Source organism: Salmo trutta, chromosome 1, assembly GCF_901001165.1.
Source record: "Salmo trutta chromosome 1, fSalTru1.1, whole genome shotgun sequence".
NCBI lineage: Eukaryota > Metazoa > Chordata > Actinopteri > Salmoniformes > Salmonidae > Salmo > Salmo trutta.
Window position 1 is genome coordinate 45,848,601 of NC_042957.1, and position 18,109 is coordinate 45,866,709.

Sequence of the window (18,109 nt, forward strand, 5' to 3'; positions counted from 1 at the left end):
ATACATACACATCAAAGGTACAGATATACACACACACATAATACTCACATTCTATGCATCCATAATCTCTTCCCCCATCCATCCACTCATCCATCCACTCATCCATCCGCTCACAAAAGCAAAGCAGTGGGACATGTTATATTTTATGTAGACATTTTTACTGCAGGGCCAATGTCATAGCTTCATGTGATTCCATGGACAACAGCATTGTAACTTCCCTTCTCCTCCACCAATAAAACAATATATAGAGAGGGAAGCTCCCTGCCACTAGATCCAAAACAGCTGGTTAGGCTGTCAACGGCTTGATGAATAAGCGCTAAATGAAGTATTTGCTTATGTAATAGCGAGTGAGATGGTGTACCTTTTTCTGCGTTTATGTACGGCCCAAATTTGTAGTGTTGTTCTAATGAGGCGAGGATCATTTAGTACACAGAAGTGTTGGAGGTAATTCATTGTACTGTTTTAAAATGTTTTAGTGTACATTTCAGATGATTTTCCTTTAGTATCATTATAGTGCTCCATAAGGGTAACATTGCCTGTAGTATAACATACTGTACAGTACATAGTCCTCTCTCTGGTGTGAGGGATAAGCCTATTGAAGGTTTTTAAATTACTACATTTTCATTGAAGGCTAGCTTTTTCTTTTTTACACGACATCCAGAGATACAACTTTAGAATGCATGCTTCCTTCCTAGCATTGTATCTCCATGAATATAATGAATGAACTACTTAAAAAGGTGTGTTACAGTCATGCGAGCAGATAACCCCACGGCTAGCTTTGTGGTTGTTAAGAGTTTCATTGTGTTGCGAGTCTCTGGCATGCATCTGGACGGGGCTGGCTACTTAAAGGGGGTGAGTGGGACACAGACAGGGCTTCTTCATGTGGGTTACCCAGTTGAAATGCGATGATGTATGTCTTTGGATCACATGCAGAGTACACACACTTTTAACTAGGGCGACTTTTTCGATCCCTAAACAGTTTATAACCGTGTACTGTTCTATATTCTATAGCCAGAATTACTGAGACTCACATGGCAGGTGTATTAGGCCTGCCCTACATTGCTCAGAGCGACACAGCAGCATTTCCCTGTGGTGCCCTCAAGAGGCCTATCTCCCAGATGTGCAATGCTTTATGTGCTGCTCTGAACACTATGAGGTCGCATTCACACCTAGCAATGAATGTGTTTTTGAATGTTCTGGTATATCTGAAGGGAGGGGAATGGTGGAAGTACTGTGCATCCATTACGTTACTGTCAAATCCTTTTTGCTGCTTGTTGTAACTCAGAATAGTGTGTACAGTGAAGAGTAGGTTGTCTGGAGTTAGTTTTAGCTATAAGCTCTACATTAGATATAGTCCCTACTTAACATTAGATTAAATATGACTTGGTTCGAGCCCTGATTAGCCAGTCTAGCAATTTAGCCTGTCCAGTGTAACCTGAATGCTAGCGTGATGTTTTGTTTAGTCCAGCTGTTACAACAATTCATTGCCACAAGCAAGTGAGCGGTACACTAGGTAGGTACATTGGTGATGCTAAACTGTGTATGACTGCATTTCTGTGGATTGTTCTGCAACCCCATCTGATTCCACCAACCACGCCCAACCGTATTCAACCATATCTTATCTCACAGCATCTTTTGATGTCTATTCTCTGCTAAATAATTAGCATTTCATTTCCTCAAAAACCTTTCAAACAAACCAGTGTCTACATTGTACCATTTGTTGTCCATATGAATTTTAATACTAGAGTCATCTATCTGGTACCAGTTGTAACACAATCTAAAGATTTTAATTCTGATGTTACTGCAGCAAACCTTTCTCAAGCCTTATCTCTGCGGCCCAGACATGTTATGCACTATTGTAGTCACATTCCTATCGTCAGTTGAATTCCACCATAACCCCATTCCATTAAACATAGTCCTAACAGATTTACCTGCTCATATATGCATCTATTCATACCTACCTACGTACATGCTCTCTCTCCTCACGGATATCTGTTGTCATGGAATGTTTTGCCCCTTGGCCCCTTTTCATTAGTATACACATGCCTCTCATATGGAAGACATGAGCTGTAAACTAGCTTATTTGCCCATTGGCAAGCAAGGGCTAAAGAGGCTGCCATTCCCCCGTCGGGTGAAACCGGATGCAGGTGGAGTGCTGGGAGGAGTAAAGGAAGAAAACAGCCAAATATAGCTACAGTGAGTAGACAACACACATGGAAATGTAAAAATGCTGACCAGTTCAAGATGAGATAGCTGTAGCCTAGCCGACATAGCTGCAGCTTGTGATGAGGATCCCCTCAGAGGCATCTGGCAACAGAGCTAGCGATGAGTTAGCATTAGCCCCGCTGCTCGTTTCACTACACATTTTAATTCACATGTTGGGCGCTTTCTGTCTGACTTTAGGTAGGCGCCAAAAGTAGTGATTGCAGATTATATCTACCTTGTAGTGACCCCAGGGGATGAATGAGGTACATATGCTACTCACATCGTAACATAATACTTCTGCATAACATTTGCCATATTTAATTAATAATTGTTACGGGTTCAAACAGAGGTGCTGCCTGACCTTGAGTCATGAAGGGCTGCAATGGCTGCTGGTTTTCATTCTTGCTTTTTTAAATCAGTGGCTGATTTAGACCTGTGTTACTAGGTGTGTGGACTCTCTGGGCAATCAGTGACATTAACTGATCAATTATGGGCAAGGGCAAAATGGAAAACCTGCAGCACTGCAGTCCTAGAGGACTGTTCTACACCCCTGGGTGAAAAGCATGATTGGTATCCTCCTCTTTTCTTGACTAAACACATAGTATAAAGCCACCGTATGCATGCACACATACTCAAACAATGCATAGTGGTGTAGGGTGATATCTAGCAAACAAATGTAGCTATTCAAGCGCAGCTATTTATAGCTGTATTGATTTAGAAGGGGTCTGTGTTAGTGTGTAGGTAAGTGTGCTATTGTGATAAGAGATCCAAATTGTAATACAACACTAACACAGACCCCTATTACTCCAAATTGTAATACAACACTGACATTGTGAAATATGAGAAGACATTGCCTCTCTGAAGAGGTCAGCTATTTTTTATTTACATTTTTTTTATTTCACAATTATTTAACCAGGTAGGCTAGTTGAGAACAAGTTCTCATTTGCAACTGCGATCTGGCCAAGATAAAGCATAGCAATTCGACACATACAACAACACAGAGTTACACATGGAATAAACAAAACATACAGTCAATAATACAGTAGAACAAAAGAAAACAAAAAGTCTATATACAGTGAGTGCAAATGAGGTAAGTTAAGGCAATAAATAGGCCATGGTGGCAAAGTAATTACAATATAGCAATTATCTTGGATATTCTGAATATCTTTGTTGTTACCTGACTCTTTTACAATCAAAGCTACTTGTCATATTCGATTTTTCTGCGATCACAATTTATATTTTTAAAGTCCGGAAATATCTATTTCTCACTTAATCACTGTCACATATCAGGATTAAGGTGCATTTATCCATTTATGTGCATTTGCCTTTTCAAATAAAGCCAACATGCTTTTGTGTGATACTGCAAGTGTGTGTGCTTATGCATATTTGTTTGTGGCTTACCATATACAGTGCATTCGGAAAGCATTCAGACCCCTTCCCTTTTTCCACATTTTGTTTTGTTATAGCCTTATTCTAAATTTTATTAAATTACCATTTTCCCTCATCAATCTACTCAGAATAAGTAAAAACAGGTTTTTAGAAACTGTGGTCGCTAAAATGAAAAACAGAAATTCATTATTTACATATGTATTCAGACCCTTTGCTATGAGACTCAAAATGTATCTCTTGTGCATCCTGTTTCCATTGATCATCCTTGAGATATTTCTACAACTTCATTGGAGACCACCTGTGGTAAATTCAATTGATTGGACATGATTTGGAAAGGCACACACCTGTCTATTTAAGGTCCCACAGTTGACAGTACAGGTCAGAGCAAAAACAAAGCCATGAGGTTGAAGTAATTGTCCATACAGCTCCGAGACAGGATTGTGTCGAGGCACAGATCTGGGGAAGGGTACCAAAATATTTCTGAAGCATTGAAGGTTCCCAAGAACGCAGTGGCCTCCATCATTCTAAAATTGAAGAAGTTCGGAACCACCAAGACTCTTCCTAGAGCTGGCCAAACTGAGCAATCGGGGGAGAAGAGCCATGGTCAGCGAGATGACCAAGAACCTGATGGTCACTCTGACAGAGCTCTAGAGTTCCTCTGTGGAGATGGAAGAACCTTCCAGAAGGACAACCATCTCTGCAGCACTCCACCAATCAGGCCTTTATGGTAGAGTGGCCACACAGAAGCCATTCCTCAGTAAATGCACATGACAGCCCGCTTGGAGTTTGCCAAAAGGCACCTAAAGGACTCTCAGGCCATGAGAAACAAGATTCTCTGGTCTGATGAAACCAAGATTGAACTCTTTGACCTGAATGCCAAGCGTTGCTTCTGGAGGAAATCTGGCACCATTCCTATGGTGAAGCATGGTGGTGGCAGCATCATGCTGTGGGGATGTTTCTGGGAGACTAGTCAGGATCGAGGGAAAGATGAACGGAGCAAAGTACAGAGCGATCCTTGATGAAAACCTGCTCCAGAGCACTCAGGACCTCAGACTGGGTCGAAGGTTCATCTTCCAACAGGACAATGACCCTAAGCACACAGCCAAGAGAACACGTTTCTGAATGTCCTTGAGTGGCCCAGCCAGAGGCCTGACTTGAGCCCGAACGAACATCTCATCCAACTTGACAGAGCTTGAGAGGATCTGTAGGGATGAATGGGAGTAACTCCCCAAATACAGGTGTGCCAAGCTTGTAGAGGCATACCCAAGAAGACTTAAGGCTGTAATCACTGCCAAAGTCGCTTCAACAAAGTAGTGAGTAAAGCATCTGAATACTTGTGTAAATGTAATATTTCAGTTTATTTTATATATTTTAAAACATTTCTTAAAACCTGTTTTTTCTTTGTCATTATGGGGTATTTTGTGTAGATTGATGAGAGAAAAAATACAATTTAATCAATTTTAGAATAAGGCTGTAATGTAACAAAATGTGGAAAAAGTCAAGGGGTCTGAATACTTTCCAAATGCACTGAACAAGAAATGGCACATTTTGTTTAGTTTAAAAACATTCACCTTTTGTGCAATACGTAGGTGTAGGCTAAATGCTTAGAATTTGACATACGTTGATACCTCTTACAACATCACGATCTATATCAAATAAGCCCAGCTAAGATTGTGTGCATCTGTGCAGTGTAACAGTCAGGCAGCCATGGAGATGGTGGGCTGGGCAATATGCAACAGAAGCTAGTTCCATCATTCCCATGAATAATACATAGACAATTGACAGAATATTTCAGCTCTGGGAAGGAGGAAATCTGAGCAGTTGATCGTGAACAAACCATTGGGGGTTCCCTGAAAGTAATGGTCAAGTTTTTGGTAGTTTCAACATGGATTAAAATGTTTAATCTGCATCAGTTATCTTAATTGGAAAGTATCTAGGAATAGGCCACTATCTCTTATCAAATTAATGATTTACTTGCAGCACTGCAGTTATATCGCAAGCATAGTATATTACTATGTCTGCTATATGGTTTTTACTTGCTACTTTACACCTATAAAAACATCTACCGCATTATCCAGATTGGTGGTATCTGCATGCCTATTATAATCAATACTTTGATTGATTGTCTGTTGTAACCACACCCTTTTTATCATGTTTCAGGTAAGACTCAAATGCAGACTGTTGAAGTAAAAATGTTTATTACAGCAACAGGGGCAGGCAAATGACAGGTCAAGGCAGTCAGGGGTCGATAATCCAGAGTTGTGGAGGAACGGTACAGGACGGCAGGCAGGCTCAGGGTCAGGGGGAGGCAGAGTGGTCAGGCAGGGGGGCTCAGAGTCAGGACAGGCAAGGGTCAAAACCAGGAGGGCGAGAAAAAGAGAGACTGGGGAAAAGCAGGAGCTGAGACAAAATGCTGGTTGACTTGACAAACAAGACGAACTGGCAACAGACAAACAGAGAACACGGGTATAAGTGGCCAGTGGATAATGGGGAAGATGGGTGACACCTTGAGGGGGGTGGAGACAAGCACAAGGACAGGTGAAACAGATCAGGGCGTGACACTTTTACAATGAAAGCTTGAAGGACAACACAATGCATGTATGACCACAGTCACTTGATTGTACACAATCAGTCGTGTTCATATCTTACTCCAACATGCTCCAGTCCAAGGCCTTTTGAATGAAACGGACCACATAGATGAACCACCGTTCCAGATCTGTAGCCTTTGATAAAAACCAAGGGAACCTAAACTGATTCAGGCGAGTCTGTCAGAATCGCTGTTCTCTGTGGAAGCCTGTCGGTTGTTTATTCTGATTGAACATTCTATATATCTTTTTCTTTGATGATCATGTGTAGAGGTGAAACAAATTACTCATTAACCCAAATTTGAGCAACATGTCATTTAATCAAATAATCACAGCATTTTTTTTTTGCATAGCTATGGCCATTTAAATGGAGCTGGTACTAAATGCTTCAGAAAATAATTGCTAGAAATTGATACGAATATGGTAGGTCATTGATATTGCCTGTGTGAATGTTAGCACAAATGTGAGTCACCGCTCATTAGCCTGAAAGCTACTGTGAAAACTCAACGCATTATATTCTCTATTATGTGCTTAAATGGAGCAAAAAATTGACAAAATGTCATGACATGTTTTTCAGAAAAGCATTTAAATGACAAAAAATCTATACAACGAGGTAAGAGAAAAAAACATAACAACAGCAAAGTGGCTAAATGGTGCCATGTCCTCCAAGAACTGCAGTGTGTATCAATATCAAAGCTTCTTGCACTGAAGTCATATTAATCCTTTGTCACACACCCCATATACACTAGCGTCACATTACATTGGACAGTGAGTGATCCAACCAGGAACCGTCTCTCATCATACCATACAAGGCAGAGTGGGTGACTGTCATCTGAGGGCACAGAGGGCAGGAACATGAACTTGCACAGCCTCGAGGTGGAGCTAGCTAGTTAGAGGTGGGGACTGGAGGGAAATGTTTCAAACCCTAACCAAGGCAAAGCCAGCCCCAACAGCTGGAGACATAGTTAACTGTCCGTTACAATCAGGGAGCCAGCGCTCAAGTTCAACACTCAGCAACTCGACTAGGCCTTCCAACGTATCCAGCCTCTCCCTTGGAGCTATTTTTCCCTCCCATATGCGCCTATGAAAAAACGTTGCTGCTGTATGTTTTGGCATGAGATGCGATTTAGAGGACTTAACTCTCCTGTCTTTTTCTGGCCAGAAGACATACAGGAAGCAATGGAGAGTGAAGGGAAAAGGTTAACTAGAGTGTGCCCATGTATAGGGCTGCCATTTTGTAGATTTCTCTGTTTGCCAACAGTTATAGATAGCTGTCCACTAGCTGTGTTTATGACTAAGCTGTTCAGCAATGACTGTTCTTCTGTTGTGGACTTCTGTAGAGGTCTTGTCGGTTTGTTGTTTTTCCCCAGGTGAAATGGATTTGTCAACCCTTCTCCCCTTCACAATGTGATTCAACATGGCTACCATTAGGTCACAAAACACTCCAGGGGCTCGATTCAATCCATATCGCTGAGGTTCAGCGTTATAGTGTAATTGAAATGTATAGGTAATTTCCGATTGAGCCGACATATGTAGCGTTTACTGTGAATGCAGTCTCCGCTAACGCGGGAACATTGCCTTTAAATGTCTATCGCGCTATAGCACAGCTCTTCAGCACTACGGATTAAATAGAGCCCTAGATCTAACTGCCGCTTGCTGTTATTGCTTGTCTGTTTATTGAACATAAATACTATGCCCTTCTCTGGCGCAAATAGGCAAAATACCCATCAAGCTGTTGCCTAAACAGTTCATCAATTTGATCATACACAGTGATCTCTGGCCTATCTATTGCCTTTTTTGTTGGGTGTATAATTTCTAGTGCAACTAATATCAGCAACAGAATGAGCAGTGTGCTGCCCTATGGCAGACGGCCCACGCTCCACCTTGCCAACACTACACACCTCAGGCCCTCTCCATGGGCCTCTGGCAATTCATCAACGCTAAGCGTGACAAGAAGCCGAGGACACATCTTTATTATTTTAGCGCAAATGTAAGGTGTTCCATCGATTCTCCTGCCATTTTCAACACCTTCGTATACAGCCTCTCTTTCTCACTGTCTCTTAGTCCTTGACCCTGTTGAGGTCAGTTTACACAGCCCGCATCGCTCTAAGCCGAGGAGGGTTTGTGTAAGACGCTGAGGGTCACTCCCTTCACTCCCTTCAAGGGTCATTCCCTTCATATCATGAACTGTTTGAAGTGACAGCGCAAATATAACACACATATTTCAAAGCCTTTTTTGTGGCTTTATCTAAAATGGCTGCCATGCATGTCACCTAAGCAGTATGGATACAAGGGTTTTCCTTTTTTATTCTCTAACTCTTACCCTTCCATCCTTACTCCTTACCCTTCCAACAGTTAGGAGAGATCTATAGCCAAGTGTCGTACTGTGTTATCTGCGCTTTGCACAGGTCACAAATACACAATCAACAATAAATAGCAATATGCCACTGATGTTGTTTTTCACTTGTTCGGTTTCAGGCTAAGGACAGCGATGATGATGAAGAAGTTGTCCAGGTTGACCGGGATCATTTCATGGATGAGTTCTTTGAACAGGTCAGTGCAACAAAACAACTGTAATACATGCCATTGAATGGCATGAGAAATATCCTAATAACCATTATTACATATATAACTTAATCTGGTAGTTTCTTGTATCCACATGTCTGCAGGTCATATTTAATAAAAGGGGGCAAAATGACTAATTACGGTCTATGCATAATGCCATAAGGTCATAATTGGCGGTTTACTGTTGGTAAATGCCTTATAAGTGCCATATCTCTAAAGTTAAGGTGTTACTGTTTTACGTGTTACCCATTTACTAGTGTTTCCAAGTGCAGTGTTATTAATGCCATATTATAATGGGGGCCATCAGGCCCCATAATGTAAAAACAACAAAAGAAAATAGGCCTACTGGCTACATTACCTCCAGGTCATGTTCCCTTCAGCTTTATCTTTCAAAATTGAAAATGCTTAAGCATAATTTCTTCACACATTCATCCTATGCAACAAGGAACATGCTATGAGAGGAAAAGGAGAAGGGGCAGGATATGCAAATAGAGCAATATTATGTTTGGTGTGTTCAAACACAAGAAATTGGAATGATTTGCATACTAATTGACGATCCAATGGCGGGGGAAAGCTACTGAAAGACCAAGGTGTGGAGGATGTAACCACTTTTAAGTCCCTCCCCCTGGGTTTCTTGTGATTTATTTTGCCTAATATGCCAAAATTGAGTGACCTTACTCTTCTTCCTACCATAATAAGACTGCAGTGAATCCATCAACTCTATCAGTGGAGGTATATTTTATACTTGGGAGATGCTGCCAGAACTCTTTATCGCTGAGTGTTACGTCTTAACGAAGACATTAACACCCTGGATGTCTGACAATATGTCTACAGAATGTCCCAGCATTTATGGGAGTACAGACAATCTGTGGCTTAACATTTCCAGTAGTTTATTTTTTGTGTAAGACCCCTCCATTTTTTACACAGAGGAATTGTTTTCTCTCTTTGGAAAGGCTTTTAAAGCAAAAACCTTGAACAGATACCCAGTTATCTGCAATACAGCACCATGAATCGCAAACAAAATCCCCAACTCTGGTCCTTGTCTTTTGATAGGCATCTTATCAAGGCTGGAAGACCAGGTAGACACTGTTAATGGGGCCCTGAGGGGCTAGCTGGGATTGAGGACACCTGCCTTTGAAGAGCTCTGCTGCTGCTGCAGGCAGGGTGCAGTTATATAGCCTGGCTTAGCTGTGCTCCTCACTACCTTATGGGCTGTGGCTCAACTCCTCTGTCCTAATGAAAACGAATCTTTACCAGCTTTACAAAGCTTTCCTCTAAAACTATTAAGTGAACACTATAGGGGAAGGGGAATTGGCTCAATCTAGGCTAAACAATGATTCACTATAAAGCATGAGTTTATTCGGTATGCCTTAGCTTCGTTGAGGAAGTAGCTCACAAGCCATTGTCATTGAACTCTCTGTCCCATAGAAAGAACAATAGGAAGAGCTATTAATAATGGAGAAGAGAATGAATAGGAATGCAGAGCACATAGATGCTCATATCCATACAGTCATTGCAAAAGTATCCGCATATCCACAAACAGTACCAAGAATAGGGGGACTTTGACACATCTGTATCTGCCTTTGACACGTCTGTATTGGGAATTGGATTACACAACCCATTCAGATGGAGAGGTGGAATGAATACAGAATGTGTGGTTAGGCTGCTGAGTCTGACTTTGCACGGGATTTCAGGGGATAGTCCGAAGTTCTTAGATATGTATTATGTGCAGGCGCCTCTGCACATTCTGTGGGGTTGGAGGAGTTTGAACACCCACCATTAAAACAGCAACCATCTTGTATCATACAAATGTTAGATAGAGATATTGATCCCCAACGTGTGACGATATATAGCTAATACTGTAATAAGGTATTACAAATCAAATTGTATTTGCCACATGCAGAGGTTATTGCCGGTGTATGTATGTATGTATGTATGTATGTATGTATGTATGTATGTATGTATGTATGTATGTATGTAAACAGGTTTCGCTGTGATGTCTCAGTGTGCAAACCATTTAGACCAAATAACCTTCCTAAATTCCCCCAACGATGGCTAAGAATCAAGCCTCCAAACCCTAAACCAGCAGAGATTATAATTACCAGTCAGTAATTGACATATGTGGTCTTATGGAGATTCCCCTGCTCTCCCACCCACCAGAAAGTGCTTCCATTGGGCCGTCATGCCAGTCGATGATTGAGTGTGTGAGGTAATCCTGTCCATGATGAGGTTCAGAGGCCTCAGCACTCCCACGCTATACACACACATCCTCTCCATGGGTGGCTGTGGTTTGTCAATTCCATAGAAATAGAATTACTAGAACGGAAAAGCCCCTTAGACCATGGCCATTTGACAGTACACTCATTTAAAGAGTATAAGAATTAAGCCCTCATGTATGTTGCCTTCTCACTCCCTGTGCAGGTGGAAGAGATCCGAGTCTGTATAGATAAGCTGTCAGAAGATGTGGAGCAGGTCAAGAAGCAGCATAGCGCCATCCTGGCAGCGCCCAACCCTGACGAAAGTAAGTCTCGGTGGCCACGAGCCACATCCATGAGCCGGAATGGATACTTTTAAGACGGGGCCCCAATTCCATACCAGTTCCATACTGCTTTCCCTCAGTCCTCATGGACTCCATCTTGCAGCACTGACAGGACTGGATAGGTAGAAGTGATATGCCAGAAAATTCAATATTGCTTTCCAGTTTAGTATTGGTGTCAAATCCTTTCAGATCTGTGTGAGGGGGAGTAAGTAAGGGCCTGAGGATAGCAGAGACAGATTGGTTTAAGTGTGTGTGTGACCCTGGCTATATACCTGTGGGAGATACTCCACCCACGCACTCAGTGAATGTGACCCCACCCACTCATCTCTTACTGAGTCACACCCGGCCCACGCACGCACAACCGGCCAACACACACGACTCAACAAATGAATTTTCAAGGGTGGGACTCTACCCACTGGTTGACGAGGGTTCACCACCACACTCACCGAATACTCAATGAAAAGTGTTTTTGTGTTTATTGTGACAATATTGTCATTATTATGACACATTATAATCTTACGGTCAATGAAGACAACACATACATTTGCCCTAACATGAAATGAAGTTGTTTGGAGGCAGGCTTCAAGAAAAAAGAAGAGCCCTAACTATTACCATGCATAACACTTATGAGTATGGTATAAAACAGACATGAAGATGTGTGTAAATGTTTAAATACTATTGTATTTTCTCCAATAATTTGATTGAAATCCAATCCTGTTAACCTTCAACCACTGCTTTTAGGCCCTTATGACACAATCAATCAGTCGTGAACGTACAGTGAAAGACGTTTCAGAAAATGGCCCCTTCATTGTTGCCGTGCTGCTGTAGGGCCGTGCTTGTTGTTAGGAGATGAGTGTAGCATGTTCTTTAGAGTTCACAGTGACCCAGGCTGCTAGTGACTCAACTGGAGTGAATGAATGTTTCATTGCTAATGTTGGGCCTTGTCAGACAACCTCTAGTCTGGGTTAACCCAGAGTCTCAGGGCAGGCAGTGGCACAATACCTACTGTACCGTCATCACAGAATCCTTCTGATTTCACTTCCTTTTCTCACACGTTCACATCCCTTTTATTGCCCAATCACTTTTATTGTAGCTTCTCAATGTGTTTTTGCGTACGATTTGTTTTGTCTTATGATTTCAATTTCTACACAAGCATGTTTTATCTTATGTAATGTTGTTGGACTGTTTCTGTCTTTCTGTCTGTCTTTCCTTCCTTTTCCCCCCCATTTCCCCTCCTTTTTTTTCTTGTGATGCATGCTTCATGAAGGACTTGCTCCAGGGGACTAGTTGTTGGAGTTCAGTTTTTGTGAGTGAGCTAACTGGTTACTAGTTATCTACCCAGGTGGTTTAACTAGTAAGTATGTGGTTGCTATGCTATGTGTGTGTATGTTGTCTGATTTCTTTATGTGATAAATGTGGGGAATCTGGTCATTTGGAACATTTCTTTGTGACTAAAGCGTCTAAGTAGGAAGATCATTGCTTACATATATTCACATAAACATAATATCTTCAGATTCACTGTTATTATTGATTATATTAAATATTCCAACTCAGACAGTATGTATGTTGTCCCTACAGAATTGCCGGCATATTTCTGTTTCTGTTCTGTTTTTTATTATATTCATGTATGCTAGCTTAATCTTACATTTATGTCCTCAAAATGAACCAAAAGCTTAAATTTGACCTCTCCCTATGTCAAGCCATTCCAAATAATGTTTAGTAGTCAGTGGACGATACAAAATGCATTCCAGTGTACTTCCTTGAATAATGCATGCTGGGAAGTGTAGTTGCTTACTGAAGAAATCTGTGTAGAAAAATCATCTTCAGTTATCTTCACGCTGTAGCCTGTAGTTATTCAGATTGCACTGTCACATTTTGCTATTTTCAAATGAATTGTGAATCGTACAAGGAACAATCATTCTTGGACTTAGCAACGGAACATGTTTAAATCTCATGCCTCTCTCCAATCATGGCCGAAGGGCATCTCCATAATGTATAGTGAAATCCTGAGGAATCACTCCATTTGAGTTAGCACAGAATTCACTTATCACGTCACACACAGGGTGAACACAAGGACAGGGAGGACCCGTTAACAGAAGGCAATACACGGCAGCCAACTTATTTAGTAAGCTATTTAGTTGTAGTCTATGCAGTTACACTTACACATATAAAATCCCTTATCAGTAAAGGCTTTATAGGAAAGGGCCTTATAGGAAAGGGCCTTTCAGCTAAGGGTCTTAAAGGTAAGGGTCTTAAAGGTAAAGGTCTTATAGGTAAGGGTTCAGGGGCCAAAAGCTAAATCTTTCAACTGAAATGGCTTTGTGTTGTAGCCAGCTCTTGTGTCTTGAAATATAGATCACGTATGCTAGCCCCAGACAGCAGTACTAACCCACAAGGAGGTGTCGTTGTGTGCTAATATGAGTTGCCAGTTCAGTGACATAGGACCCTTTTTGCTTTCGGATAATCGATAGACAGGTCAAATGCAGAGGCATGGAGTAGTTACAGGACACCTTAAATACACTAACATTTAGACATAATCTCAGAAAAAAACAGCACAGTATTCAAAACACAACACAACCCAACAATCAAGGCATCCAGTGTTAGCCTATTAAGTACCAGACAGGAGCTTGTTAGCATCTGATTGGTTTGTTGATAGCACCTAAAATGTGCCCAGTGATTACAGGTTAATTTGCACTAATTGACTCTAAATATACCCCAAACAAATATCACAAAACTACAATGGCTTTCCTTGCTGATACAGTACTTTGAAAAGTAATTGACCTATCTGTGTTGTCTGTATGCAAATGACTGGTTATCCTAATGTTCCTGTAAATATATCATTGACTTACTTGTGATGGACAGAACAGTCCCTACATTTCAATGCATATAATAATGCCGTAGAGCAGTGGTAGAATAATCATTGTAGTAGCTTACTGTTGTAAATTATGAATATCCTTTTCTACCACAAAATTAGATTCTAAATGATATTATTTTAGTGTGTTGAATGATTTATTTTAAACCTTTCCAGCTCTCAATATTGCTAAACTACACTCTTATAAAAAAGGGTTTCAAAACGGTTCTTCAGCTCTCCCCATAGGAGAACCCTTTTGGTTACAGGTAGAACCCTTTTTGGTTACAGGTAGAACCCTTTTGGGTTCAATGTCGAGCCCTCTACATAGAACCAAAACGTTTCTACCTAGAACCAAAAAGAGTTCTTCATAGGGTTCTCCTGTGGGGACAGCCGAAGAACCCTTTTAGATTCTAGATAGCACCTTTTTTTCTAAGAGTGTACTTCCTAGCGTCACAGAATTAGATATGTTGTGTCTTTATGATTCATGAAGTACGAGGCTACAAGGCACATGTTTTACGATTAACCAGCGCATGTAGGTGCTGCACTCTTGTGAAAACCCTTATCTTAGGTAAAGCACAAACTATCTTAATGAGCCGACAGCCAAATTACAACGCGAGAGAAACATGCCGGCAATTTACTCATTAGTTATCTATAATCATGGGTAGACGTTATACATTTGTTGTAGATAAACAAATTATGCATATGAGATTTCTATTACCAGTTAATGATGTGTTAGGAGATAGTCCTCTTGTTAGTGGAGTGCTCTGGAATACAGACTTTTGGACTAGACTAGATGAGAGTGTTGGGGTGTTTGCAGAGGTGGTCGAGAGAGAAGGGAGGGATTGAGGGAATTACAGGTGCGAAGGAAGGAGAGGATGATGTAGGAAGTGAAGTATGTGGGTGGGAGGGAGGGAGGGAGGGAGGGAGGGAGGGAGGGAGGGAGGGAGGGAGGGAGGGAGGGAGGGAGGGAGGGAGGAGAGGAGAGGAAGAGAGGAGAGATAGAAAGGGCTGAGCTGGTTTCCAGTGACTGAATGAATGGCACTGCAGCGGTAATAAATCAGCCCAAACACTGCAGCTGAGTCCCACACAAACACACTCGCACGCACACATGCACACACGCACACACACAGTGTGCACCGTTTCATGCATGAGTACGTTTTCATATAGACGCAAACACACACACACAGGCTTAAACACTGTCACACACACTCATCCACTCCAACCTACACAATCCCATATTCTTTGTCTAGACAATAAACTGATGAATAAACTGATTTTCACATACAATACCACTTTTCATTCACCCACTAGTATGTTTGCACACTGTTATACATACATGAGAACATTTGCAATACCACTCGCATACAATACATTAATTTACTGACAACCTAAGTTGTTTTATCAGTGGTATTGTGATTGACACAGGTTGGGAATTGTGATAACTGAATATTGTTGCCATAATGGTATAATATGGAACACAATGTTGAGCATGGCATAATTCTGTCTCTCTTTCTGTATCTCAGAGACCAAGCAGGAGTTGGAGGACCTCACAGCTGACATCAAGAAGACAGCCAATAAAGTTCGCTCAAAATTAAAAGGTAATATAAAATGAAAATGGAAAATGTTGTGTGAAACACTGGAAAACACAGTGCCTGAAAAACACCATGCCAACCATTACAGCACAGAGTTAAGTTGTCCACGCTAGATGTTGAACACAAGATTAGAACCTCTTGGCTATGAAGGAAATTATGTCAAACCTACCCTATTTATCTTTTCCATTTTCATACTGAACTCGCTACTTAAACACTTGCTCAGAGCCAGAACACTTGCTTCATTAGATTACCTGACTAGAACACTGATGGTCAGATAAAGCCAATGAAGCCATTTATGTAAAGGCAACACAGCAGACTTCTATAGGGCAAATAAAAACACAAGACAATGTTTAGTCTATTAGCCCCTTAAATCAGAGAGTGTTTGTCCTCAAGGGAGTCCCCATGATTTCAGGCCCAACATCCTAAAACACAATGGTTACGATGGACAAAAATGATGATATTTGCTACGTCTAGTGGCCCCCTGCAATAACGTCAAACGAGCATCTCAGGGACTTTTGTTAATAAGGACAAGAGTCAATTGGGGTCAGAGTATCATCTACAACAATTGTATTTTTAATGAGGGGAGAATTATAGCTAAGAGCAAAGCTGAGGCGGCTAATGTTAACTGGATTGACAGTTAACAATTCAAGCCATGATAGTTCAAGGACATTGCTGCATGAATGTGTGACGGTCGAGCAGTGAATTCATCTATCTGGGAGTTCTATCCAACCATTCGCCCCAACACACATCCCATTCACACTCGCATATGCAAATGCACATGCACACTGAAAACAGCTTTGATGGTAGGTATCGGTCTATAATTGCAATCCCCACAAGGTCTGTCTGTTTTTGACCTTTAAGAACATGGATCTGCTTTTCATGTTTTAATTTTCCATCCGTATCTCGAACATACAGACAAATATTTGCATACGTTGAATATACAGAACATACTGCAGTCTTGCAAGTGTGTGTTTGTTTGAAACGTATCCGTGATATCGTTTGTTAATACAAGTCTCTCTCATGTGGTAGATTTATAATAGAATTGAGTAGGAAGTAAAGATAAAAACAGAGAGCATACAAAAATCTTGGGTACTCTTTGATTCGACGTTATACAGAAAAAAACTGCAGAATTTGTCAGTTGACTCTCAAATTGTATATTTTTTTACAGTAGCATTACTATACATTTCAACCCTACCCACTGTGAACACATGAATATATGCAAATCATTTAAATCAGCTCGTCAGCTGCCTAGTTATGTGTACAGTAGAGAACAGAGAATATACTTCTGGGGGTTTTGCTGTAGAAAATAGGTTGTCTCTGGTGATCCCCCAAGGGGCATATTGTAAAAAACAAAGCCGCAATGGAGCTGACATCACTCTTGTCATCCAAACGCCTTCTGCCTCCAGCCTCTGCCCTCAGACTGGCAGCATGCCAGGTCGCATATCAGTTGACGCCTGGATCTAGGTGCAATATGTTGCTTTGCTCACCATTTCCTAATAACTAATAAAGTGAGAATTGAAAAATGTCCTTTAAAAACTGTAATAGGACTTGATGGTGTAGCAATTTCTATGTTAGGCTTTGCGTTCTTCTTAGGAATACCCTCTTGTGCCTCATATGATTCAATAGCATTTTATTGAAAATTGTTATTTTACAATGTAAGAACTACCATTTACAGTTGCTCGCCAGTCTAGTTTGTAAACTAAGAAGCAACCTCTTCAGACTCCCAATACACTGAATAGTGCATTAAACCAGCATCAGTACAGAAAAGGTAATAACATTCAGATGAATTGAATGCCAAGTGCATTATACACTGCGCTACAAAAATGCAACATTTTCCATCAGACCTCGTGTGAAGATCGCCTCAGGTTTACAGGCGACCGCTACGCTACGCTACGTTATGCTACTAGTCTGCTTCCTTGTACAGTATGTCATGCGGTAGCTTTGCAGTCCAGGAGACAGAAGCAGCTCCTGTCTCATCCAGTCAGACAAAGTGTTTAACCAACAGAACAACAATGGTCAATGACCTTTCAACCAGCCATGTAGTGTTGATATTTACTGAAAGACAGGTAAACCCCTTGTTTAAGACCACATTAAGGAGACCCCCCTTGGCCTTATTATGCAAATCAGCTGAGTCATGACACAGTGAAAAATGAAAAGGCAGTAGGCAGCAAGCCAGAGGAAGTGCCTCACCGGGGAGCGCTGCTATACTGTAGCTAGGTAGCCGACCAACCGTAGATCCACCACTATAAGTACAGTTGAAGTCGGAAGTTTACATACACCTTAGCCAAATACATTTAAACTCAGTTTTTCACAATTCCTGACAATTAATCCTAGTAAAAGTTCCCTGTCTTAGGTCAGTTAGGATCACCACTTTATTTTAAGA

General features: G+C 41.2%; 1 protein-coding gene across 1 annotated transcript in view; it reads left to right on the forward strand.

The window, feature by feature from the left end:
* LOC115197156 (syntaxin-1B) overlaps positions 1-18,109 on the forward strand; it is a 57,715-nt gene that overhangs the window by 23,578 nt on the left and 16,028 nt on the right. Inside the window, exons 2-4 of the mRNA XM_029758430.1 lie at positions 8,658-8,732; positions 11,166-11,265; positions 15,658-15,732. Of these exons, the coding sequence (XP_029614290.1) occupies positions 8,658-8,732; positions 11,166-11,265; positions 15,658-15,732 (250 nt within the window). The remainder of the gene's footprint in view (positions 1-8,657; positions 8,733-11,165; positions 11,266-15,657; positions 15,733-18,109) is intronic.